The sequence below is a fragment of the Phalacrocorax aristotelis genome, chromosome Z (genome assembly GCF_949628215.1).
Source record: "Phalacrocorax aristotelis chromosome Z, bGulAri2.1, whole genome shotgun sequence".
NCBI classification, from domain to species: domain Eukaryota; kingdom Metazoa; phylum Chordata; class Aves; order Suliformes; family Phalacrocoracidae; genus Phalacrocorax; species Phalacrocorax aristotelis.
Window position 1 is genome coordinate 4,548,149 of NC_134311.1, and position 26,788 is coordinate 4,574,936.

Sequence of the window (26,788 nt, forward strand, 5' to 3'; positions counted from 1 at the left end):
CAGCTAGCATGCAAGAAGGAGGAAAATATATGCTCCTAGAATGCATTATTTAATTGTTTTAATGATGTAAGAATTATCTTAGAGCCACGAGAGACCCACTAAGTCCTGAAGACATATTTTGGACAGGGGGTTGTCTCAGATAGGTGTGGCCCAGATACGATTTGTGCATCCTGCACATTAAGAGATCAGGCTTGTGCTACTTAATGCGAAATTTTTGGAAAAACTGTTTCCCAAGGTAAATTTCAAGGAAGCACCACTGAAAACCATCCTCAGTTTTTGACCTCTCCTAATAGACTAAACCTTAGTGTGGAAGATCACTGCATTCCTAGTGCAGATCATGGACTAACCTTTGCAAATGTGAACAGTGAGCGAGGAGGGAGCACTACGCGAGGTCTGGGGACATTGCGCTGTGCCTGCGCCTCCGGGGAGCAGCTGCAGCACCAGGGGCAGGGGCAGGGTAGCTGTTTCACCATGGTAAGTCACTTTTAAGTGTCTGGTCCCTGACATTTTGTTTGGACCTTAAAAACTTGTAACACACAGGAATATTGTTCTGATGCTCCTTGTGCAGTGCCCACGTTTGAAATACAGAAGTGTAATTTTCATAAAGCACAAAACTGAAGACCACTGTGTCATTTTCTTATTTTTCTCAATAATTACAATTTAGTAACTGTGATGATTAGCTGAAGCTTCAAGCAAAACAACATTGCTTGAAATATACAGGTTTTGAGATTAGCATAGCTATTGATAAATTTGTTAGAACAAAACAGTGTTTTGGAAGTGGAAATAAGTGAATCAGTACAATCACAAGTAAAGATATAGGAAAGATGGTGTTTCTGCATCAAAGCTGTATGCTCTGAGATTCCTGAAATGGGGCACAGTTAAGGAATTATGAAAGCAAGTAGTAAGATGCTATGAACAGACAATGTAAGAATATAAGCATACTGACAGTGGTAACTCTTCTGCAAATTTAAAATCAAAAACCAAAAGGACCTGGATCATCTATTGCTCTGTTCCTTTCCTGAGCAAAAATAGGAGGAACAAGGATGATCATCCTTGAAGAAGGAAGAGAACTCCCTCTTCTCTCAGTGTATAATTAGCAACAGACCCTCACTGCCTATGCGATATACCCCTATTCCAAATGTTGCAAGGAGGGAGTCCAGAGATGTGCTGAAATATCTGCCTGCAGCTTGGGAAACCTGATGGCAATAAGAAATGTTTTGAAGAGTTGCTCACAGCTCCTTATGTGGGTAGGAACAGGCTAATTCTGTAGAGAGTCATGTGCCACCTTTACATTTATTTTATTAAGGTGTGAACTCCAAGACTAAAGTGGGAGAATACCTAGTGCAAGAACTACTTTAGAAACATTTAAAAACAGATCCTATTATAGCAACAAAACATAACCACAGTGTTGGTGATCAGGTTAGTTTGCCATGTACTTCGTTATGCACTTGACTCAGCAGTAAAGTATTTGCATGAAGTGTAATGGTCTGTGATACACAGGTCAGGTTTCTGTGTTCATGGCCTTTCATTCTACATCTAAACAAACTCATCTATTTCTCCATTTGGCTGAAAAAGCATCTCAGATTTCTAGCCTCCTAGATTCATGGCATGTCCTTAGATTTCCAGAAATGTGTTTTGCAATGTGTTCTGTGTTGTCAAGTGGCCAAAGAGCCACATCTTTACTTTCAGCTTCTGCCTGAGAAGCATCGTCTCTGTCTTGAAGGAAATCTGAGCCCAGTTGCTGCAGTATGGAATACACATGCCCTTTTTCAGCCATAGTTGCATGCACCTGCAACTACTCCACATAGAGTAGATTGTAAGGTTGTTCCAAATTTTATATGGCACTAGCCCAAGGGTTAGAAATAATTTTGACTACTTCATCCCTGTAAACAGTTCATTAAGGTAGCTGACAGTACTCAACATGAAAATTTGAAGAGGAAGGGTTGGTTTTTAATTCTTTCATAATGAGGAACCATGCTGCCAGGACACCCTGGGGGCTGGGGGCAGCTGGGGGCCCGGGGCAGCGGAGGCTCCAATGGGGCTTCTCAGCCAGGACCCATCCTGCTGCCCCAGCAGGGAGCAGGGCAGGAGAGGGGGCAGCTGGGGGCAGACCCAGCGCCAGGCACCTCCGTAGGGTTGGGCCAAGATGTTGGCCCGTGGGTGGGAGTCTGGATCAGGACCAGTGAAGGGAACCATAAGACTAGTTAGAGGGCTTTTAAGGACATTGAACAAGAGATTTAGCAGTAAGACCCATACTGTCTCAGTATGCAGCATGTGAGCCTAAGCACTTGAACAAGCCCAGGGACATAGCAAAACTGAAGAATGCGAGCCACAGAACTGGGAAGGCAGTCTCTTCACAAAATACTACAAATATAATCAGATCATACAGACAGTTTTCCTGGGGAATTTTGATGAGACCATTTACCTTCGCTGCAGTGGAAGCAGTGGAGATTTGCCTCGTTTCCAAAATGAGATATCACTAACACCCAGAATTGTGAAATGGGATGCACAGTGTAACCTTTAGCTTTGTGCAGTCCTGGTGCAGATGGTCCTCCATTTACACCTAGATTGCCTACAGTATTAGCAGTATTTTAGTGATTCCCAAATACTGCCTTTTTTTCCCAGCACAGGGCAACTGCAGTGCCGTTAGAGCCCTTCACGTGGCTTTAGACTTAAAGAGCAAGTATTTCCTGTTAACAGTTATACAACCTGCATGGCAAGAATGAGTGAGTTAGAGAGACACCTGGGACATCAACTTAGGCTTGTATTATTGTAGGGATGTCTACCTTTTTATTCACATTGTTTCTAAATTATTGGCTTTTTATAACAAAGGGTTGTTGAGACAGTTTTCTCCTTATTCTCTTCCTATTCTTCCAAATGGCATTCACAGCACTTTTGTCGTATTTCAGACCAAAAAGCAGCTGATATTTCACACAGTGCTTGAGAATTCTTTCACACAAAGTCAGTAATTTTTATATACCACATCTGTCTGAGCTGGCTCCCAGTAATTCAGTAAAAAAGGTCTGTTAGTGTAAAGAAGTGACAATGGGCAGCTACTTTAACGTAAAGATTTTCTTTTTTCTGGGTGAGCATATCTGCATATTGGTTTTCTTCTACCACTTGCCGTCAGTAGAGGTTATGTACCGTGAACTGACTAGCATGCAACGTGTGAGTAAGGACCTCCAGTTATCTCTTTTAAAAATTCTGTTTAGGTGAACACCAGTAGAGCTCCCTGGCATTAGTGCTGTATTGTTGGTATCTCTTCTGTTTGGGTGGTGAACCATAGCCTGTTTCAACAGTGTGTAGGAATTTTTAAAAAAGCTTTACACATAAGATGAAAGAGAGAAAAGGAACCCTTTCATTGGCTTTTAATTACAATTAGGAACAATTACCATTCCTCCAGAAAGTGGGAAAATTAAGTGAGTGAAGGATGCAAAACTAAATCTAGCAAAATTTCTATTACTACGTTGATTCTTTTATATATACATATATTTTGAAGTGGAAGTAAAGTGTAGCATAGTTGTTTCCATGTTTATATAGATTCATTCTGAATTTAACATTCTTTTTGAGAAGCTTGGTGGTCAGGCATTACGTCATATATATGGGATGTGCATTTAACAAAACCCACTAGGAAGCAGGAATCCTCCATGAAATGGAATGTACATATTCTTCTTGGAAGAATTATGATAATTTCCACAAGTAAAAGCATACACTTGTTGGAAACTTGAAATGGTCATTAATATTTATTGGAACTCCTTTGAGAATTTGAAAGCTCTTTTCCTATTAAAATTAATGGCAGGTAGGCATCCCAGGTTCCTAAAGATCTTGTAAATTCTCAACCCATATGGTCAGTGAAAAGCATTAGAGTAAATGAAAGAGATCAAAGAAAGGACATACAAATGGTGTGTCTTCTTCTTCGTTCTTCTAGGACTACCATAGAGGTTTTTTAGTTCAGAATATTTTGTACCTTTGAGATCAGAAATTAAAAAGAAACAAATAGGGACATGACAGGTTCAAAACTTCAAGAAATCAAAATACAAAAATGTTACAGTGTTTCAAGGCTTATAGACTTTGGATCATGACAATGCTGTTCAAGAACGTTGAGAGATACAGAGATAAATTATTCTCTCCTCGTTTGTATTACCTCAGCATGTGGAAAGTTTCCTGGCTTAAATGCTCCGTACAGAATTAGTGTCCTAACTCTGAGAATATCAAGAATCGCAGCCACTCTGCAACCACTATAACACCAATGACCAAAACTACATGTAAGGTACAGGTGTTACTAATGGGGGATGAAAGAGGAGGAGTAAACTGCTCTCTGTCCTGTCCTGAGTAAACTTGTGCCCTACTCGTACCCTTAAATTCTTGAAACATGGAAGTGACCATTTAAGATAGTAGTATGTGAATTTGTAACATGGTTCAAATCATAGTTTTCCATGAGTAAATGAATTTTTTTTTTTTAATAATTCTTCTTGATCAACTAACTGCTGGTGCACTAAAATAACTTTTCTGGATGTTTTTGAAAAGTGATATTGCAGGGATTAGTCATGCAGTCTGCACTTGGACAGAATTCCTTCTAAAGTCAACGGCACTTGTGCCTAAATGCAGAATGTGGGAACATGCCCAAGAAGAGCATTCTATGCTCAGAAAGCATTTGTCTTTATATTCTGCCATTAATCCAAATACAAAGTCTGGCACTGCATTTCATGACACGTGCCACTCCACTAGTTCTGTCTAGAAACAAGCTCTTTTCTGTGTAAAATATTTTTACTCTTTCAAGTCAGTATAACAAACAACACGAGGAAAAATACTTTTCTCTGAAAACATCTTGAATTGAAAATGCTGTAAATTTACAAATTCTGACATATGCCCTTTAAAACTTGTGCATCTACTGTTTTTATTTTCATTATACATCACAAGTTATATCCGTAATGTTTAAAAATGTTCTATTCCAGCAAAAAACATGGCTTTTAACCAAATAAAAATGTAAAGCCAACTTGCTCCAAAAATCCATCTGTTTTTCATTTTCTTATAATCTATAATCAGGAAATCCATTCATACATGACATATAATTTTTGCGCTTTCAAGTGGATAGTGGAATGTGATGTTCTGCATACAGTCACATCTAAATTGATAATTGTCCAGGCAGAGTGTAATTTTAAAGTATAGGATGAAGGAAGGCTTAATTTGTATATTAGAAGTCTTATACGTTTTTTTGCCTCTGAATGTAAATGAGGCCATTCTCTTCGGTGGATTTATCTGAAGGTGGGACAGCTGCCTCAGAGCAGGCCACAGCTTTCTGAGTAAAGAGGATACAGTTTAAAGAACTGGTTTAAATGCAGACTCTTCTTAACTGTAAACCGCATGCATGCATTCATCATTGATTTCCAAATGATGGGTTTCTGTGTCGCTGGTTTAAGGTCCACAGTCTTACATTCCTGAATCCACATTATACCAAAAGAATAACAATTTGGTGGCTGGAAAGAGGAATGGTTATTATATGGCTCCAAAATGCTAGCTGGCATAATATGCCATGAACAGCAGAAATCTGCTGGTAAAGAGAAGATTGCAGTAGTTCTTAAAAATAATTTGACGTTCTAAAAATAAAAATGTAAGAAATGTTATCACTGTTCAAAGTATTTTACATCAGTGGGTAAATAATATAAAGGTCAGATGAAATTTTCTGAGGAGTAAAGTTTTATACAGATGCATTCTCTTTCTTAATTTTTAATAGTAAATTATAGTAAGTAAATCTCATATAGAAAATGGGAGTTCTTTCCTGTAAGGGCTTCCATTCTCTGAAAATCACAACTACAGAAGCAAACATATAAATTCCAGTGCATGCTGTTTCATTAAATATCTTAGGTTGTATATTGTAGAACTAAAAAAAAAATGCACTCCCTTTGCAAACAGCCTCATTTTCTCTTTCTGAACAAATGCTTGTGATACCACAGATTTCACAAGGCAGTTTTACTTCCCGTTGGTAAAATATCTCCTATATGAAACCAGCACCAGAGAAACTCTACTTTTGCTTCAGTTTCCTCTGTTGTTCACTTCTCCATGTCATTAGGTTTTCAGTGTTCAGTTTGTAATAGATCAACTTTTAAAAGGCACTGTAGTTTCTAGAAGAAAATATTGTTGTGTATTCAAAAAGCCCCTTCTGATTTTGCCACCTCTCGCAACACATAGCATAAATTAGAGCATAATATGTACCAAATCCATGTTGAGAGCAATTGTTCCTTTAAAAAAAAAGCCTGCTGACACAAAATGGAAAATTCTTGACAGTGTTCTGCTATTTTAGCTTCATAAGTGTAAAATACACTTTTTTCCATTAACTTATTTTATCTCACTAACTCTAAGATATTATTAAGGAGATAAACAATAAGATCAACTATAAAAAAAATTTTAATACAAAATCTCTGAAATTATCTAAGTGCTTCTCATTTTTCATCTTAATTCCTTTTTGCAAAGGCTTGGGAGATCATGATAACAAAAAGCATAAGGATAAACAAGCCAGGCCAGACCTATAAGTAAAGTCACCTCACAGTATGGATGTCAAGCACTTCATGATACTTTTCCTATGTCCTAACCTTACTGTTCACAGGTCAGGGTCTTCCAGAGCTTGAAGTTGTGTTTTTGTATTTAACAGCCTTTGACAGATTTTTTTTTCCCCGTGCATTTGCTGATCTGATAAATACAATTAGCTGATGTGCTTGTGGATTAAAAACATGATATCATGTTAGCTGTGCTTGGACACACTCCATTATCCTAACTAGAAGGCAGATTCACTCTCATGTACTATCATTTTTATGCCCATCTCATAGACTTTATCAAATTTAGTTCCATAACCCATTTATGTCCTTTAGGGCTGTAAACCCCCTTTCATGTGTGAAAAAAAAAAAGAAAAAAAGAAGTGAGATACTGAGTCCTTCAGTGACTTTGGGAGTACAAGGGAAATTTGAAGGTCCAGGCCTTCTAACTCATAGGGCTCTGCCACACTCACTAGCTCACCTTCCTACACTATTTCCAGGCTGCGTGTCGCAGCTTGCGAGCTGTGAACAAAAGATGAGCACTGAACAGAAAACCTCCCTTGCATTCGTTTTCTTGGTATTTATCCATCAAAGTTTTCTCTTTCTGTACTAGTTTTCATGCTATTCCCTCTCTATGACTGGGCAGTTTCTGTATCTCTCTTCAGCCTGTGCAGCCAGAATTTCAAGGCTACACTAAAAAGTCATTTCTTTTCCCAGACTTTGTGTGGGTAAGAGGTGAAATTAAGTGGATGAAATAGGAAGGTCTCATTTTCAGAGGAATGGTAGGTCGGTAACCTTACAGATATACAGTTGTCAGTACTGTACAGTACAGTGGTGAGAGAAGGAAACCCTTTTCTGAAAAAGGCAAATGAAGCATTTCCCTGTCAGAATTGTTCCCGGGGCCTGCAGAAAGCAGCAGAGAGATGAAGATGAAAGATACGGTGGTATTTTCCAAATAAGGTTATGCTCTTGCTCGCATTAACTTTAGTGTTGACAGAATCAGGTCCAAAAAGTGTGGTGAAAGAGAGCCAAAAACATTTAAGAATCTTCCTAGTCCTCCCCCTGCCTTTTCTGGAAATTATAGCCTTGCTATACTCATCTTTTGTTTAAAAACAAAACAAAATCATGACCTGGAAAGGGCTGAGTCAGGCAAGGCAGAATCATCTATAGTTGTCAAGAAAACACAGCATAGTTCTGACATTTTTTTAAGCCGTAAGATTGTCTGACTTTCTTGATTCTCTTGTAAGGCAGACGTTAGATCTTGGCTGCTTTGAATGCACAGTAGACTGCGCTATATACCATAGTACTGTAAACAGAGTTGTATAATTGAGTTAATTTCAGCATATCCTGGAGATGCTGGCTACCACAAGAGAAAGCATTTTAAGAGCAATTGTTCCAAATACGGCATGTGTTGTGTTTTCCTATAAAAGTACATGGCAAAGGTATTTACCTTTAATTTTTTTATTTGACCTTTTTAGTGATCAGTCTTAAGAAATACATTGGAGTTTATAATCATCCTCGGTCTTTTTTCTTCTTTTTTTTCTTTTGTTCTTTTTACCCAAACAGGAAATGGATATGGCAACCCCCGCAACTCACCAGGTCTGCTGGTCTCACCTGGCAACTTGAACAAGAATATGCAAGCAAAATCTCCACCACCAATGAATCTGGGAATGAACAACCGCAAACCAGATCTCCGTGTGCTTATTCCACCCGGCAGCAAGAATACAATGCCATCAGTGGTAATCCATTTTCAAAGCTTTTTTTCATCTCCTTCAGATAAGGGATATTTAGGAATTTCAAGACCTGCTCAAACAACTAAAATCAGCAAAATAACATCCTTGCTTGTTTAGTCTTCCTGTCTAACCCTAAGGCTTGACATCGAGCTGAGGATGTAGGCAGAGGCTACATCGATTGCTTTTATGAAATTATATTTACTTCCTCCCTTTTTTCTGTTGAGTTGCAAAATAGGAACTGTGTCCTGCACAGTCTACGCTTCTCTTTCCTAGTACCTGGAAGAGCCTTTCAGCCTTTCCTGGATTTGTTATGAAGGCTGAATTTAAGCCTCAGTATTCCTAACCTACTATGTTTTTTCTTTAATGTTTAGCCACACAGACTCTCAGCAGATGGCAGATTAACTACAAATAAATTAATTTGAACTCTATCACTCAGAGCTCCAAAGGACAAATTTTGTAATATGAGATAGTAAATAGATAGAGCAGGATAAAAAGGAGCATGAAGCTGCTGTATCTCCTGCCAGGATTAACGCAGTTTGGGCAGGCTATTATTACGCTAGAAGGTTGAATCATGAAGGTATCATGTGCATATCTTGTAGTTCCCTTCCGAAAGTCGGTTAGTGGTTGCAAGTAAATCTTTCATGAGTGATTTAACATTAAAAGTGAGCTTAATTTAAAAAGGATCTTGATGGTAAATTTAAGTGACACTATAAACACGTTTTTCCATTATGTAACAGACACTATTAAAACAACTTGCAAGTTGGCTACTTCAGCTTGACGCATAATAAATTAACTTTGAACATCAAACTAAAACCCCCCATAAAAGTGATGATGCCTTCTGAGAGGATAAGTAACAAATAGTCTCCTACAGGGCAACGCTCAAAGTCGACCCCGGCAGTGACAAGCTGTCTGCATCAAATGATTTATTCCAAGGTCCTTAAAACTGATACTTTCCAAGGGATTCTGTGAATGGTCAGGTCTCCTGAAACCAGGTATAGCAACACGGTCTGCAGCCACCGGGGCTGTGGAAGAAATAATGAATTCTTAGAGAAAGTCTTGTTCTGAAAACTGGATAGAGTGTCCTTGCAGTTGAAACAAACATCCCGTTAGAAGGACAAAGAGGGGATCTATGAAGTATTATTTTTCCAAACTATGCTCAGAAAGTGTTTAATTTGCTGCCCCTGTCAGATTAAGCTATTCCCTAGGCTAGAAATCTGCATCCTGGTAAATAATTATATTCACTAATTTTTAATGCTCCTTTCCTATGCACTCAGTCTGAGGATGTTGATCTGCTTCTGGTAAGTGGTAGTGATGTTCGTCTTAATAACGAGGAAAACAAAATCAGTTCTTTTGTATGATTGATACTTGCACAGGTGAAGACTTGGTTCAGATAAAATGGAAAACTTTACCATAACTACTTTGTGAATAAAAACGTCATCATAGTTTTTGCAGTTTAGCAGTATGGAAGGCCAGGTGCAGCTGTTGCACATATTCAAATGATGCATGCTAGAATAAAGCTTTCTTGTTGCTGGTGCTTTGAGAGCATCTAAACTTGTGCTGTTGAAGATGGTGCAGCCTTATGACACTTTTTTGGTGGCTCTCTGGTCATTGTGTCCTGCCACTCACAGGCTTAGAGTTCTCTAGTGTGGTTTTTACAGTGCAACATCTAGTGCCGTGGAGTTAAAGATAAGCGTGTAACTGCTTGTGCTACCTAACGCTCTTGAAGTTTGTTTTACTGCACAAAAACGAAGTAGTCAGAGCACCATCTGCTGGTAAGAGTCCAGTGTTCAGCAGTCTCGGGTGCCCCTCACTTTCAAAGCATACAATCCAGTAGGGCTGTGTTTGGGGGGTTTTCTTCAGCTTTTTTTTCTTTTTCCTTTTTTTTTTTCTTCATTTGAGTGAAAAGGAAAACAATGGGAATAGAGTTTACATATTTCACTAATTTTTCACACGATCTGTTCTTCTTCCCACAATAAAAGCAATCTTGCCTGTTACTAGTTCAGTTACCTAGGAGATACTGATGTAATTGGTTACTATGGTGACAACTGGTCTCTTGAAGGCTTGTAAATGATAGGGTTGGCAGAGTTCATAAAAGCCACATGTTAAATGATTAATTTCTAGAAATTTGTATCAGCCTGTATTTCTCATGCACAAAACATACCCAGAAAGCTAATACACTCAACTGAGTTAAAAACTAGTCAATAATATGTTTATTTTACTTACTTTAAAAGAATCAGAGGATAAATAACTCCCAGTCTGCTCAGTCATTGGCTACTCCAGTGGTTTCCGTAGCAACTCCTACTCTACCAGGGCAAGGGATGGGAGGATACCCATCAGCCATCTCAACAACATATGGTACTGGTAAGTATGGGAGCAAGATGTAAAGGCTGGGGGGGAGCAAGATGCTGACAAATGTCTGTCTCAGCACTAATTAATTAACTAATGTTCATTGGGAGAGACTGAAAAATTCATAGCTGGTAGGCTTCTGCACTGCATTTACTTATTCTGTATCTGTCACTAACTTGAGATGTATCTATTTAAAAGTTAGGTATTTTGTTGTAATGGAAAACTGCATTGATAGCTTTGTTTCATTGACTTTAATAAAAAATGTAACTCAAAATAGATTTCTTAATCCTCTTAATACTACAGATAATTTCAGGTAGAGTGCACCTCTCTGAAGCCGTAAGGGTAGTGGGAACAAGCAGCTTCACTGGCTTCAAAACAGAATTCAGTAACTTTGTGGGCTACCACATAGTTACCTGGGAGAGACTAGAAATGAAGCCTCAAGAGATCCTTTCCAGTTCGCATTGCAGGTTGCTGCTGTACAGAGCGTGCTGGTGTACCGATCCAATGCTCTTAGAGAAGACCTGTGCTGTTCAGATACAGGCTGCCTGCTGGGTTCCACAAGGAACACTGTAACCGGAATATTATTAGGTTTTTCAAGTCTTTGACTCTGTGAGAATGCATCTGTAGTTATGGTGGATATACAGACTAAGAATGCTTTCTGTCTTCCAGATCCAGAAAAGCCCTGCTAAATTACAGAATAATTATTAGTGCATTATTTGCTCCCAAGTTAATGAGTTGAGGGAAGAGGAAGGTCTACTTTTTCGGCTGCAACTTAATGTAATTGGTGTAATTAAAATTAAAAGGCTTATAAAATCACATGTGAAAATTACGATGCTAGTTATTGTTTAATTGCTTCCTCTTTAATTCTCGTTTAATTATTGTCTTTTCTGTTTTCAAATCTAGAATATTCTCTGAGTAGTGCAGATATATCATCTCTCTCTGGGTTTAATACAGCCAGTGCTCTTCATCTTGGTTCTGTGACTGGCTGGCAACAGCAACACCTACATAACATGCCACCATCTGCCCTCAGTCAATTGGGGTAAGCAGTATTTTCTTTATTTTATTGTTCTATGGTGACTTCAGTCTCCCCAAATCTGAAATATGTCAAAACAACACATCAGCACATGTTTCCTATGTCTAAGATCTCCATTTCCCAACACTAGAACCGCGTATTTAATGATTTGCTAGGTAGCTATAATGAAATATTCTGTGTCCATGACATTTTTTCATTAGCATAGTAAAGACTACTGTTCATGTTTTACTCATTTCTTTAAATAGCATTTTATTTCACTACTAAAGACCAAACTAAACAGTTACATTGTGCTGTTGCTGTATTTTGCCATTTATGCTTTTTATTTCCAGTTACTATAGCACAAACATTTACAATAAACTTGAAAATTTTCTAAACATTTTTAATCAAGAGTGACATAATGATTTGACCTGAGATTAAGCCTTAATCTTATATAATAATCCCATACTCCCTCATGCTCAGCTCTGACATTCACGTTTCATTTCTTTGGAAACACTTTGTACAAGCAAATAACATAATTAGGCCTAAGAACCATAAGCCCACAAAACTCACTGTGATTTGCCTACGTAGAGGAGGCTAGGAATCCGTGCCCTCTAGTGGCTAATTTCGAGACATTTATTCAAGATTGGAGGAGCACACTGCTGAATCATTTCAAGATTTTTAAAAGTGTGAAAATTCACACAGGGAATTCACCTAATGCATTCTTGAAGAAGCAACCTGTTCACTCATTGAAGTGAACTTTATGAGTATGATTTTAAAAAATCCTGGTATCTGCAGTTTCTATTGAGAAAGACTGTAGACATTCACCAATACGCCACATACCCCCTAAGGTATGGCTAGGTGTTTTTGAATTTTAGAGGTTTTTATTATAAAAATAGAAGCTGGAAACAGCGGGAGTATATTTATGAGAGAAATTTAATTCACATGCATTTGAAAAGTAAATTTTTTTTTTCAGAAGGAGGTGTTGCACGTATGCATTAATTTTTTTGCAAGATGGCTGCCATAATGTAAATCTATTTAGTACTATAAATGTGGATTAAACTTCAAAATTCTCCTTCTAATTTATCTGGCCACTTTTTGTAATTTACCATACTTTCTTTACCATGTACAGATAGTTTGGGTTGTTAAAGGACAGCTATGCAAGTGTTTGAGAGGAAACAAAAATTTCTAAACTTCATTTTTATATAAATAAGCATACGTAGATAATCATTACATAAAAACATACAACTGAAATAGTTGCTGTGCTAGAAGAAATAGTCTTGATACCTTTCTCACACTTTGTCTATTTACTTTTTGAGTTTGCGCTGGTTTTGGGGCAACATTCAGGCTAACTGCATAACTAAAGACATGAAGTCTCAAATAAATTGAAAACTCACGTTAGATATCAATGTATAACCTTACAATAAGCTGATTGTTTTCAGTGGTGTACCAAAGAATGTAATAAGGCTGTTTGGTTAACCAAAAAAGTATAAATTAAATCCTAGACTGACTACATGCCTTTTCAGATATATCACACATCGTCATCTGTTCCTAATTCATATCACAGAATGTCGAAGTGTAATGGCTGTGGCTGGTGGAATATATTCTGAGCTGCTACTTTTATTATTATTCTTTCAGTGATTTGTAAATGAGTTCAGCTACGAAAGCTGCTTCACTGACAGTTCTGGAGAAGTCTTCTAACTCTGCAGAAAATCATAAGCTTTTCTTTAATTTGTTTGAGTCACTGATATCTATATGCAAAAGCACCTGTGCTAACTTTTGGATTATTTTAAAAACTTGAAATTATACAGAACATATTCAGTCCATGCCAACCTGAGCTATAATTTGCAGGAAGATTAAAACAATCACACAAAATTATAGTCATTCTCAGGTGTTTGAGAAAATACATCCAGAAAGGGTTTGACAACCCAAATCTCTGTGTTGAGTGATGTCATTTACTGGAAAGATTTGGCAACTCTGAGATATTTGTTGGTAACAGTAGGCTCTAAAGACCTGTGAGAAAACAGAGTTACTGGAAGATACATCCTGGTTCTCCAGCAAGTTCTGTTTTTCACCAAAGCCTAAAGCTGAAAACCAGTTCTGCTTCCTCAATGCATGACAGAAGAATATGGTTAGTATTAGAGTAGGATATGGTTAGGCATATTAGATCGCTCCAGATAAGTCCACAACAATTTCAGCAGCACCATGAGAACCACCCTTAAGATAGTTGGAGAAGATCTCTACCAACCTAACACTTAACTCTTCATGTTGACTGCAATTAACAACCATCCAAGTTGCCCGTGGGCCTGAGGTGCAATACGTGAGGACATGGGAGCAGTTCATTTTCCCTGTCTGCACGGCTTTTGGCCTTTGCTGAGCCTGGTGAATAGGATGACAATGTAGAGCCTGTTCTGATATGATTGGGACATTAAAACAAGTCAGACTTTCAACTTTTTAGGTTAAAAAGCAAAATAATACTTTCATGGTATTTTAACTAGGTCTACATCTGGAAAAAATACACACAAATTCTACTGAAAATCCATCCCTCCCAAAACTTTGGGATTTTGTCTGATTATTGCTGTAGTGTCCCATACAGAGAGGGTTACTGACTATTTAACACAGACCAAAGAGTCTACCAGAAGTTAATTGCTGCTGGCCAGGAGAGAAGTCCATTCCAAACTTTGAAATAAATTATCTAAATTTTTTAGCCACAAGTCCATTATATGTAAAATTTTCTCTTTCATCCATATTTCCCAGTCTAAGAGAGAGTCTTCCTTAATTAACATCCACAGGTGAAATTTTGGCTTTCCTAAAATCTAAGTGCTAACTTAAGAACAGGATTTCATCTGAAGAATCTTCAGTAGAGATAATTGTTTATGTAGAAGGAGTCTCTCAAAACTTCTACCCACCTGAACAAAAAATTGTCCAAATTCGTGCTTATTGTTGACTTGTTCTGTGACTTTTAGGCAGCAAGCTTATTACTTAGCAATGATTAATTTTTATTAGGTAATGGCCAGGGCTAGGTATGGGAAAATATTCTCCACTGAAACTTTTTAACCTGAAAAATTTAGATGCCGTGACATCATGTTTTCTGAATTTGTATCAGTTCTGCCAACTTCATTGTTTTGAATAAAAGCATTATAATTTTACGAATAAGCCTTTTTTTAATGCCACCATTGTAAATAAGATGTTCTAGTGATTCAGTTTCATATTATTCTCTGTTCAGAAACTTGTTTTTAAAGTGTGGAGCTTAACTTGTGAGACATCATGAAAATATATTGACACACAAATTCTTATTCTGCTTTTACATTGATCAAAAAATGTGAAAAAAAACAAATTTGCTTTTACCTAAAAGGAAAACAGGAGGGAGGGAGGAAGGTTGCGTCAGTAGCAAGTTGAAAATATCCTCTATTCTCCTAGTTAGAGACTAGCACATAAGTTACGTAATTAAATTTTGCAGTGAATTCTCAACGGTTTCTTATATATTTTTATGGGGAAAATATTATATGAAGGGAGGAAGTAAACTAATTTAGAGAAGCAAGTGTGAGCATAAGAGAAAAGGTATGTGAGGCTCTTTCTTCCTTCAACAAACCGCTTTCTCCCTCTGTAAAACCTGTCTGGTGCATGTTCCTGTCCTCACTCACCACCTACTCAGACCTGCACTTCTCTCTGTGCATGCTGAGCTTCCACACCAGTTGGAGATGCAGATAGATGGAGGCACACACAGAACTGATCTCACTGGCATCAGCAAGGCCTAAGCTTGCTTGCAAGCCCACTGCATCCGGGCTCGCTTCCCACCTCTTAGACAGCAGAGCTGTGTCGTTGTTCAGTGATAGGAACCCAGATGGGCACCAGCCTTTCTCCCATGTGGCTATTGTATTCCACACAAACATCACATTTACGCTATGCTGGTCTCAATAGGAGCTGCTGTGTAGAATTAAAACGTTAATTTCCTTCATTGTCCCCATAAAATGAAATGTTTTCCTACAGTATATGGAAAAAGATGATTGGACTGTATGGCACTTACTGAGTGCTTAGAATTATACACAGTCCTTTGAAGTCATTTGCTTTATTTTCTCTGTTTGTTTTCCAGTGAACTTAGTGTAGGTTTCAAATCATGAAAATAGGGCGTGCCTGCACCAAAATTTCATAATTATATGAAAAGTGTAAAATATACATTAATACATATAGATACAAACAGCTGTTTCTACATCCACACACACACAAACATGAAAAGATCTCATTTTGTAGCAGACAGAATTCTCATTTTTTATAATACAGCTTCTATTCTAAATAGAGTTCAATCCTCTGTTTAGAATATGGGTCTAAAGACTGCACCTCTGTACTATTTCACCTTTCACATCTATGTATAACAGTAGGTTTCCCATGTAATTTTAGCTTACCTTAGGTCCTTGTAAAAAGGTTTCAGGAACTTTTCATTAAATAGTGCAAATTATAGTCACCAAAAAAAAATAGACATTAAAATTCAGAAATAGTTGTATCAGAAAAAGACTATATTTTAAAATAAAAAAAAAATACTCAGAATGATGGCCTTAATTTATTTATATTGTTTTAAACCTCAGAAATTTAGTCCTGACCTGCCAAAATGACTTAACATTTTTTCAATTTACAAAAAAGTGTTCAAAATGCAGATCAACTGTAGCATTTTTAAAACTGCCTCAAATTTTGTATGCCAGGTATTTACATAACCCTGCTGATGAATCACAGGAATCTAAAGAAGAGTCTATAGAGGTGCATTCTCATACTCATTTCTGAAACAGTAGTAAGAAAACAACATTCCAGTATAGCAATACTAGATCTATTTCATTGAAAGTGTAGCTTATCCCTCCGGATTTGTTCCTCTGGGGGCTGTCACGCATCAGACAAGTATGTTCCATGTGAACAAATTTGACTGAATATGGTTGTTTTTAACTAGCATGGGTTTTTTAGCTGTCCCCAGCTTCGCAAAGTGACACGTCATCTGCTCATATCAAACACTTCCAAATCAAATCCCCAGGCTCCACCATCCTTTATTACAGGACTTTCAGGTTTAGCTATAAGCCTGGCATCTAAAATAATATGTAATCTTACCATACATGCTAAACTCGCAGCCTGTTTTCCCAGGTGAAGTCCTAGCATCTCCTAAGCAACTGAAAAATAAAGTCACTGGAAATGAAAAGCAAAAAGGGGAAAAAAAAAAAGAAGGTGTTTTTGATTCCTGTTGGATTCTTTTCAACAAGTTTTCGGGAAAAGAGTGGAATAATTCACTGCATTGGATTTATGAAGCCTGATATTTACAGTTTCTTATATGTATTAATTTAATAGTGACAAAAGCAAAGAAAATGACCTCTTTGCAAAACAAACAAACAAAAAAAGGCCTACATTTGCTGCTGAGAGGGCTATTACTCACAAACTCTGTGACTTACGAAAGGGATCGCTGCAAATTTGGCACATTCATCTGTATAGGAATGAAGGGTAGATAAAAGCAGTTGGAGGTAGAACATCCTGTTTTCTTTGTTTTGTAGCAAGATCCATTCATTATTAAAGATTGCAATAATTCCTGATAAAAGCAGCTGATATCACTCAGTATGGAAGCCATATAGTTAAAACTGTCAGAAGAAAAGAAAACAACATTTTGTCTTTCATCAGTGCAGTAAATGTTGCTTATGTAAATCTCAACTCCCGGTTGACGAGCTATCGGGAAAAGCGGAATATTTCAGTAAATGAAAAGATCACATCTAAACTTAATTGTTTCTTCTACATGCTTAAAAATTACTTCCAAATACCAATATTTATTTTGCTTGCAGTAAAAATGCCCGCATATCCCTTTGGGTTTAAAATCTTATGAGGCCAAGTGGTCTGTTGCCCCTACTGCCTTCAGTCTCACCCTGTATAAATACTCACGAGCAGAAACCTTGAATTTGTGTCTCTGGGGTTAGACACTAACTTCAGCCTAGGAAATCGTCCCCGAACTGGAACGTAATGCAAACTGCATGTTGAGAACTCTGTTTTACTAATGACGAGAAAAGCCAGGTTTTACCAGGAGGTGGTGCTTTTGTACAAAACATCCTGCAGATGCAAGTGATCTCATTTCTCCCATAAAGTGCATTCTCAGTATTCACTCTCCTCCCTGCCACTACCTGCCCACAAAAATGCACAGAAGGAAAATGAACTTAGAATAGTTATATTGATTGCCTTTGAAAAAGTTCTAGCATAGCGGTTTCTCCTGATGCTAGGACCGTCCTCTGAGCCGGGCTGTCCTACAGGCAAACAGTACAATCCTCTGACATCTTCCACTACTCTTCAGCTGTTCTGTGGTAGTTTATTCAAAAGCATCCTGGTCTGAGTTACGAATTTGTAGATTTAAACCATAAAATCACACCTGAACCCTTGCCTGCCTGTGGTATTTTATCAATGTCAATCCTAGGACCATTCATGTCAGCCCGATTCTGAAAAGTATAAAATGTACCTGGCCCAAGTTTTTGTTTCTGTTTTGCACCTGAAGTCGCATGTCAAAGTGAACAGCGATAAAAAGAGTTGGGTGCATTCAAACTAATTGGACTAATCCCAGCAGAAAGTCCGTGCCTCCCCTGTCTCGGCCGGTGCATAGACACACACAAGCAGTAGTTGTAAAGAAACCTGCAGGTGGTTCCAACAGTGCAAAGGCTCGCCTTCCAAAATTTGTGACATTTGAGTCAAAAAGAGGAGAGAGAGAGACTGAAAGCGAGACCTCCTTTCAAACTGAGGGCGTGTCCCACTCAAGCCAACCGTGTTTGTTGTGATGCTTTCATCTCTTTGAATTTGTGAATCCTGCCCAGAAAACAGTCCTCATGCTCTCTGCATGCACTGGTCTTGCGCGAGCCTTTACACTGGTGTTTCGTGTGAGTGTTTGTGCATATCTGGGGGCTCCATGCCTCCTCCGTCTGTAACTGGGTTTCCTTTCCTCCTACAGAGCTTGCACTAGCACTCATTTATCTCAGAGTACAAATCTCTCCCTGCCTTCTACTCAAAGCCTCAACATCAAGTCAGAACCTGTTTCTCCTCCTAGAGACCGTACCACCACACCCTCGAGATACCCACAGCACACGCGCCATGAGGCGGGGAGATCTCCTGTTGACAGTTTGAGCAGCTGTAGCAGTTCCTACGATGGAAGTGACCGAGAAGATCACCGGAACGAATTCCACTCCCCCATTGGACTCACCAGACCTTCGCCGGACGAAAGGGAAAGCCCCTCTGTCAAGCGCATGCGGCTCTCTGAAGGATGGGCGACATGATAACATTATTACCTATTAGTTTTTTTTTTCTTGCAGTGTGTGTGTGCTATACCTTAATGGGGGAGGGGGGGTCGATATGCATTATATGTGCCGTGTGTGGAAAAAAAAAAAAAAGTCAGGTACTCTGTTTTGTAAAAGTACTTTTAAATTGCCTCAGTGATACAGTATAAGGATAAACAGAAATGCTGAGATAAGCTTAGCACTTGAGTTGTACAACAGAACACTTGTACAAAATAGATTTTAAGGCTAACTTCTTTTCACTGTTGTGCTCCCTTGCAAAATGTATGTTACAATAGATAGTGTCATGTTGCAGGTTCAACGTTATTTACATGTAAATAGACAAAAGGAAAACATTTGCCAGAAATGGCAGATCTTTACTGAGAGAGAAAGCAGCTGTTATGCAACATATAGAAAATGTACAGATGTTTTGACAGACCCAGCGGTTGGGTGGCCATGAATTGATGCTAGAAAGAGACTGGGTCACCTGACATACCGAAAATGCTCACAAACACGCAGGCATATCATTAGAGTATGGCGCTCAGTTAAAAAGGATCAAAACGTTTAAAGAGGACCATACTTGTAAAAATGTTGAGTTCGAGGGCTAACATATTTAATTTTAAAAATTCTGGGTCTGCATCACTTATTAAATAAAAAAAATATAAAAATATGTACATTACATTTTGCTTATTTTCATATTAAAAAGTAAGACAGAGTTTGCAAAGCATTTGTGGCTTTTGTAGTTTCCTTAAGCCAAAATGTGTTCTTTTTTCCTCGATAGCTTCGCTAATCTTTTAAACAGTCCTGGAGAAACAAACAGAAAGGACTTTTTGTATAGAAAGCACTACCCTAAGCCATGAAGAACTCCATGCTTTGCTAACCAAGATAACTGTTTTCTCTTTGCAGAAGTTTTGTTTTTGAAATGTGTATTTCTAATTATATAAAATATTAAGAATCTTTTAAAAAAATCTGTGAAATTAACATGCTTGTGTATAGCTTTCTAATATATATAATAATTATGGTAATAGCAAAAGGTTTTGTTATCTTAATAGTGGGGAATTATATTTGTGCAGTTGCACATTTAACTATTTTCTTTCAGTTTTCTTTTACTGGGTATACATTTTACAGATCGAAGTCAGCCGTTGAAAGACTGATCTGTAAAAAGTTAGAATTTACCCATGGTGTAACAACTTAAATCATTTTAATACAGCATTTTACAATCAGTTGGGTGAACTGCGATCCATTGTATATACTGATTAGTTCTTTCATGCTGTTTTGTGCATTGTAACAAGTTAAGGGCCCTTCTATTACTTAACGTCCTGCGTATCTTGTAGTTTTCCATGGGTTAAATGACAAAGTGGCATACCTTGGCCCTTTCTCATTAATGAAGCTGGTATTCTGCCTGTCAGAATTGGATGTACAGCTCTAACGGCTGTCAGTTACGTGAGCGCAGGTGAATATCTGCAGAAGCAGTAGGGAGAGTTAAAGGGAGGGATCGGCATGAACATGCCTCTTTTACAAAGATTGCTCCCCTCTCTCACAGATTTAAAACTCTTAGAGACATCATCAATTAAAGGACCATCCAGAAGTCGACTGATCTTACACAGCCAATGTTGGCCATCAGGTCCCTGGTTCTCAAGGACCGCTGCGGTCACGTCATCTCACAGTGGGCACGTTGTGGAACAACGCTCCCTGTGTGCTTGCACCCTCGCGAGATTCGCTTCAGCATATGGCATCCACATCTCCTCCTGCCTCATGTTGTTCCTTTGACTAAAATAGCTTGACCAGGGGGAATGTATCATTTCTTTAAGTCCCTCTTTCTCCCTCTTGTTTATGCGAAGAAAATGGTGTATTCAAATGTTTGAGTTTAACCTTTCTGTTGAAGGGAAAAAGTATTAAGCAAAATGTTAGTGCCATAGTGAAACTGTAATATTTCTCCTTTTTCCAAGAGTCCTTCCAACTCTCGCCTACCTACACTGACACTATGATGAAGGATATAGCGTGGACAGTTAAACATAACACAGAACATTTTATTAAGGGAAATCCACACTCTATTTCCCACCTATACGTGCAGTTGCTGTGCACTGCTCAGTGACAGAGTGTACCTCTCTGTAGAAGAGAATGATGAACAGACTACAGTGTGCATTAGGACATACGCTTTTCACTTATCATGACTTTATAGAAGCCTGCCTTACAGGCACTCTCAGCCGTGCAGGGACTAGTGCATAATCTGGAAACTCTTTAAGCAGAATACTGTGCTACTAGTGCATCCATCTTATCTTGTGTAGCAATCTGCAGGGTAAAGAAAAAGATACGCATGTTTAAAAAAAAAATCAAAAAACCAACCAAAAAAAAACACAAAAAAAAACCAAAACAAAAAAAAAAAGGTAAAATGGGGCCCATAATTAATTTTAAAACACAAAAAAACCTGTTTTTGAAACCACTCTCTTCACCTTCAGATGAACCTATACTCATATTCTCTTCTGAGAATTTTAAACTTTGGTGTGTCAAAAATATGCAAATATATCACAAATGTACCTTGTCATTTCAAGAAAAAATACAACTTTATCAGTATTGTAGTAGAAACTTGTCAGTGGGGAAGGGGATTTGGTCTATTGATATATGAAGAATAGCCATATTAATAGTTTACCTTGCGATTTGCCTCAGCAACGCATGAAAAAGGAAAGATATCGTATTTAACGAAGATGCAGTGTAATATATTACTGCAAGTAACTAAGCAGAAAGTAGCGTGAAAAGTATTGCCTGGGCAATTTATATTAACTCTGACAGTGATTTTTGTATAAACACAAGTAGAACAGAATCACGTGAAAATAAATGCCAGTCATCCCTCCTGTTCCTGCTGCAGAGGGCAACTAACTTATACTGGCAAAATTGTGGGGGATAATGCATATTTGCAAACTGATCTAATGATAAGAAGCACAACTTTGATTGTGAAGTCACTTTCTGTAAACTATAACTGTCTACCTTTCTTGTTCCTTTATCTGTACCTTACCATTTATTGTATTTGCAAAGCTAATTTGGGTTTATTGTGTGATTCCTTTGTATTTAAGGAGTTTGGGGCAGAGCCCTGAAAGAGTATTAACATTTACTTTACCTTAACCCATGCTATATAATGTTTTAGGCAACATTCTTAATTGTAAGTTCAAACACCTGAAGTGGCATTCTAGACATCTGCAAGTATTGTTATAGCTAAGCTAACCTCTATTAAAAGGTGTTGTCAGTTAGTGTTTAATTGCTGGTGACAATTATATGATATACCCTATCTGCACAACCTGTATATTGTATGCATTGAGCCATTTGCAGTAAAGCTTTTGTCATTTCAGTGTTTTTCAAAAGTTGTGTTTTATAACAAAATGGCTTATATTTTTCCCAGAAGAGGAATTTAGCAGTTTTTAATGAATAATATAAAAATATCTGTTGTCCTCAGATCTTTTTCAGGTAAAGCTAGCGTAAGAATAAAAGAACTCATAGACTGTTTTCAAGGATGTCAACCCTTTTGTATTGTATGTGTTATCCTATATACCCTCTTTTATCTATAGTCCTAACGGAGCTGTTTTGTTTTCCTTCTTCCTTCGCCTTGAAGGTAAATGCTTTGTAATTTTTTAAAAGCCACTTGAAACCTCAATAAAGGCTGTTGCCTAAACATGGCATACTTCATCTGTTCCTGTTTGTGCCATCTGCTGTGATGTCGTCAGTTATATGGCATTAATTTCCTGCCACTACAGGTCTCTTGAAGGACTGATGGAACATTGGTGTCTGTTAGAATGCTTCAGACTGTAGATGTAATAAAAGGCTTTTGTTAATATATTTTAACCAAAGATGTGGAGCAATCCAAGCTTTGAGCCACAGACCTTCTGCATCAAAAGTATCTGTTTGATTATTTTCATAATCAGGTGTTGCATTTCTACCTTCCCTGCTCATACCTCAGACTGATCCGTACCTCAGTTTGATTCAAAAAAAGGTCAGTTACATAACTCATTAACAAAAAAAAAAACTTTAAAATGCAGTACCAGAGTCTTTTGTGGAGTAACTAATATCAGACCTGGGTTACCGCAGGCATTACACTTGGATTGCTTCAGATGGTTTGTTGTATCCTTTTTTTTTTTTTTTTCTTCTTTTTTTCTTCTCTTTCATGGGGATTTGCTTCCATAAAACAATGGTGATAACAAAATAGCTTGTAAATGGGAGCATACAAGCATTTGCAACAAATATTAAAGTAGAGGCTCACAGCGGCATAAGCTGGACTTTGTCGCCACTAGATGACAAGATGTTATAACTAAGTTAAACCACATCTGTGTATCTCAAGGGACTTAATTCAGCTGTCTGTAGTGAACAAAAATGAGAAAATTTCAAAAGATTCTCCTGCTGGAAATAAGGTATAATTTGTATTTTGCAGACAAATCAGTAAAGTTACTGGCTTTCTTAGTGATACGGTGTCTGTGGTGCATTTTTTTAATTAATTTAAATAATGTTCCGTTTTCACTGTTTTGCACAGTAACCCATGAAAGAATCAGCACTTTAACAACCAGCAGTTGCCTCGAGGTCCCTCTGCCTGTCACTTGTGCTTGCTTAGAAAGTTAAGCACCTTTTTATGGCGCCCTGAGCATATTGATGCCTCGCGGATGTTAATGCCCCGCCACACATCATCCCAGCAGGTTAGAGAAGCTCCGTTCTGCTCTGGAAGTTAGCGTCACTTTGAATGGGGCCGTCTGAATGTGGCCCTGGTGTCTGAGCCAGCAGAGGAGCTAGGTGAGATAACGCCTGGCTTTTAGGTACTTAGTCCCTGACGGGGAACACAGAGTCCTGTATGTATATGTTCTGCAGTTCCTCCCCGTGCGGAGAACCGTGTGAAAACCCAACAAAAAAAGCGTGTTCTGTGTCAAAATCATGTATCGTTGGGGCTATGCTTTGTATATATTCTTTAACGTGATAACTTCATAGGGACTGCGTCAGAATTTATCTATTCCTTGTTGTGTCCTTTCGTCGTCGTTGTTTAATTTTTTTTCCCCACTAACATTTATAGTCTTGGAGTCTGAGAATACAAGGATCACTTTAATTCAACAAGATGTTTTTTCGTGCCAGGGGCAGACAAGCTATTAATAACTTAAGGTGCTTGGTGTATGTGGTCATTTCAAAAATAACTTCACAAGGCCTAGTTTCTAAATATGCTTATGAAAGAAAACAGCCGCACTGTTATTTACCTGTTGCTTTTAATGAAGTTTTTTTTTCAAGAGAAGCGTTTCTAGTATTGCAGTGTTGGACACAGCGTAATAATTGGATGGTAAAACTGAGGTTAAATGTCGTTGGGTTTATTACATAATGCATTTTTCTCAAATCACTTTTTGTCCTCAATGGCAAAGATGAGCAAAATATTTCTGGAAATGCAGATGAAGTGTAATAGTGTCTGAAATCTTAGAGAATTCATATCTGGGAGTACTTGCTCCTGCGATCAGTCATCTGTGTGATTAATATCGATAACGCTATACCAGCACTGGGAAAGGAATTCCTTAGCAAACAGTGTCTGTTATGTACTCTGTTTTCGTATTTATTGCTCCAGAAAATAACCATACACATACTGATTACTTTGCTTTAGATTCTGTGAACTATATTTATAAACAATTTTTTAAATTGTGTGTTGCACTAGAAGTGGGGATGTCCCCAGTTCTTTAAATAAGCTTTCTCGCTTTAGGCTGACGCATGTCATTCCGAAGAGCAATTGTAAAGTGAGTGGTCTGAGATAACTAAGTCTCATACCTTCTTCATCCAAAGTGTTTGCTTTCCCTCTGAAGGTTTTCCTTTTTTGCTTTAGCAAAAATCTACATAGCGTCTTTTTAGAACTGGAAAACTGAGACAGTTGTTGCAGGTGTCTCACAAAAGAGCGCTGGGGCTGTTGGTTCTGTTTATACTGTTGCAGGTTGTCACTGTGAGCCATTCATACCTAACCCTTTCTCAAACGTAATGCCTACATTTCCACAGGTAAAACACCAGCAGAGAGGAATTATTTTAAAACAATCAGACCATTTAGTCTGTGAACAGCAGAAAGACATTGTTCGTGCCTCTAGTGACAGACATAGCCTATTCCTCATTAATTCAGTGGAAATTTCCCAACGCAGACCAATGCAGCAAGGCTTCACCTGCTCCGTGACTGTTCCCACCTACATATAAATGGAACTCCAGTTTTCTGGAGTCCCTGATTTTGGGAAGCTCAGGCTGCTTAGCTGCAGCAGCCTCAGGCTGTGTTTGTTTTGTATTCATGCACTGCACTTGGCACTCTACCCTGAGTATTCAGAGCGCCTGCACTAGGTAAATCTATTCTGCATTTTCTGCAGTTCATGTAAACACATCCAAGATCGCTTTAACTGTTGTTAGCAGGCATTATGGCTAAGAGTAAAAACCCTGCTGATGAAGGTATTGCTTCCTCCTCTTCCAACAGATTTTGCAGCATGCTTTGGTTCCATTCCACATCACCTTAACTGCTAGTGATAGTTCAAAGCTCGAGGATGCTTCTGCAAATGATTAATTTGAAATGAGTACGTTGCTTCAGAAAGCTGCAAAGTGTGCTGTTCTAATTGTCCTTTCTACCCTGCTCTGTCTTTGTGCTTCCGTTTGTGATTCCCTCATAGCCTGCCCAGGGTTTTCAGTTCCCAGTGCCTGTTTGTACTTGTCTGGAAATGACCCATAAGTTGTTTTAGGCTAGAAAATGTATTGCCTCATTCTGGGGGACGGTGGTTGATCACTGTTAGCTGTGAAGGTTTCACCTCCTTGACCGAAGACAAGAAGTGATGTAATAGAACATTTCACTGCGTGGGAAAAACTTAAAGGTAGTATATTTGCATGGTAAACATAATTGGTGTAAACCACAATTTTGTTATGACAGTACATTACACAGCTAATTTTTTTCTGTATTTAGGAATCTTGCTCAGGATAGGTCGTGCAGTCTCGCGGGGAAAACACAGTGTCCTGTGACAAGTATGTACAGAAGTGTGCTGTATCGCCAAAACTCAAAAGGAGGAAACAAGTAAAAATCATCTGCAATCTGACTACAAAGAGCTGCCAGGCCAAGGTGCAGCACGCGGACCACCGAAACGGCCCGTACAAATGCCATCAGTTGCATCTACCAGGCTGCATTTTGAACAGCTGAGAAAGACATCATGAAGGAATTTCGTAGTAAAAAAAATAAATAAATCACAGTAATTTCTGCCTTTCTGTGCCTACATATCTGAATATATCTCAAAAGAATGGTGCTTGAAATGCAACTCTTTTGTTTCCCTCTGACACTTATCAGGAAAAACATTACTTTCTCTAACTATAATTTACCCTATTACACATTAGTTAACTTGGAAAAGCTGAAAAGAGGTTCTTGGCCTAAGTGTGCTTAGTTCATAGTCAGTAGCCAAGGAGCAGCACCCCGGTTTACAACAGCACTCTCAGACTATGGATACTGAGCATTCACTCAGCGAAGTTTAAGACATAAGCTTGGAGGAGATTGCACTGCGGCTGTTGCCTGACAGCAACACCTTACACCTTCAGAGGCAAGCTTGTGAAAATAGAACACATGTGGCACTTAGTCATCTAAAGTAAATTTATCTCTGCTTGGTGGGGGCCCAGGTCACTTTTTCACAACTTTTTGCACTGCGTTAGGATTGTTTTGGAAAGGAGCTGAGAGCTAGACTAGAAAATATCACTATGACATCCCTTGCAGATGTGTTCTTACAGTGGGAAATCCTGATCTAAGGCGCATTACTTCACCTCAAAAATAATATGGAATGAGATGGGGACAAATCTGCTTAAAAGGAGAAATTGCATAAAATGTGAGTCTTCAACTTGGAAAATAAGTGAATGAGGGAGTATATGCTTGAGTGAATGGTACGGAGACAG

The 26,788-nt window shown here is 38.3% G+C and overlaps 1 protein-coding gene across 28 annotated transcripts in view; it reads left to right on the forward strand.

Moving 5' to 3' along the window:
• The window catches only part of MEF2C (myocyte enhancer factor 2C), a 140,135-nt gene extending 117,577 nt beyond the window's left edge, over positions 1-22,558 (forward strand). For 15 of the 28 annotated variants that reach the window (XM_075079414.1, XM_075079425.1, XM_075079421.1 and 12 more), the window contains 4 exons: positions 8,097-8,269; positions 10,495-10,624; positions 11,513-11,648; positions 18,571-22,558. In XM_075079414.1, coding sequence (XP_074935515.1) covers positions 8,097-8,269; positions 10,495-10,624; positions 11,513-11,648; positions 18,571-18,892 — 761 coding nt within the window. In that variant the 3' untranslated portion in view covers positions 18,893-22,558. Of the gene's footprint in view, positions 1-8,096; positions 8,270-10,494; positions 10,625-11,512; positions 11,649-13,256; positions 16,092-18,570 lie in introns of those variants that run through there. The other 13 variants (XM_075079429.1, XM_075079436.1, XM_075079433.1 and 10 more) reach the window with 2 other exon arrangements.
• Positions 22,559-26,788: the final 4,230 nt, after the last annotated feature.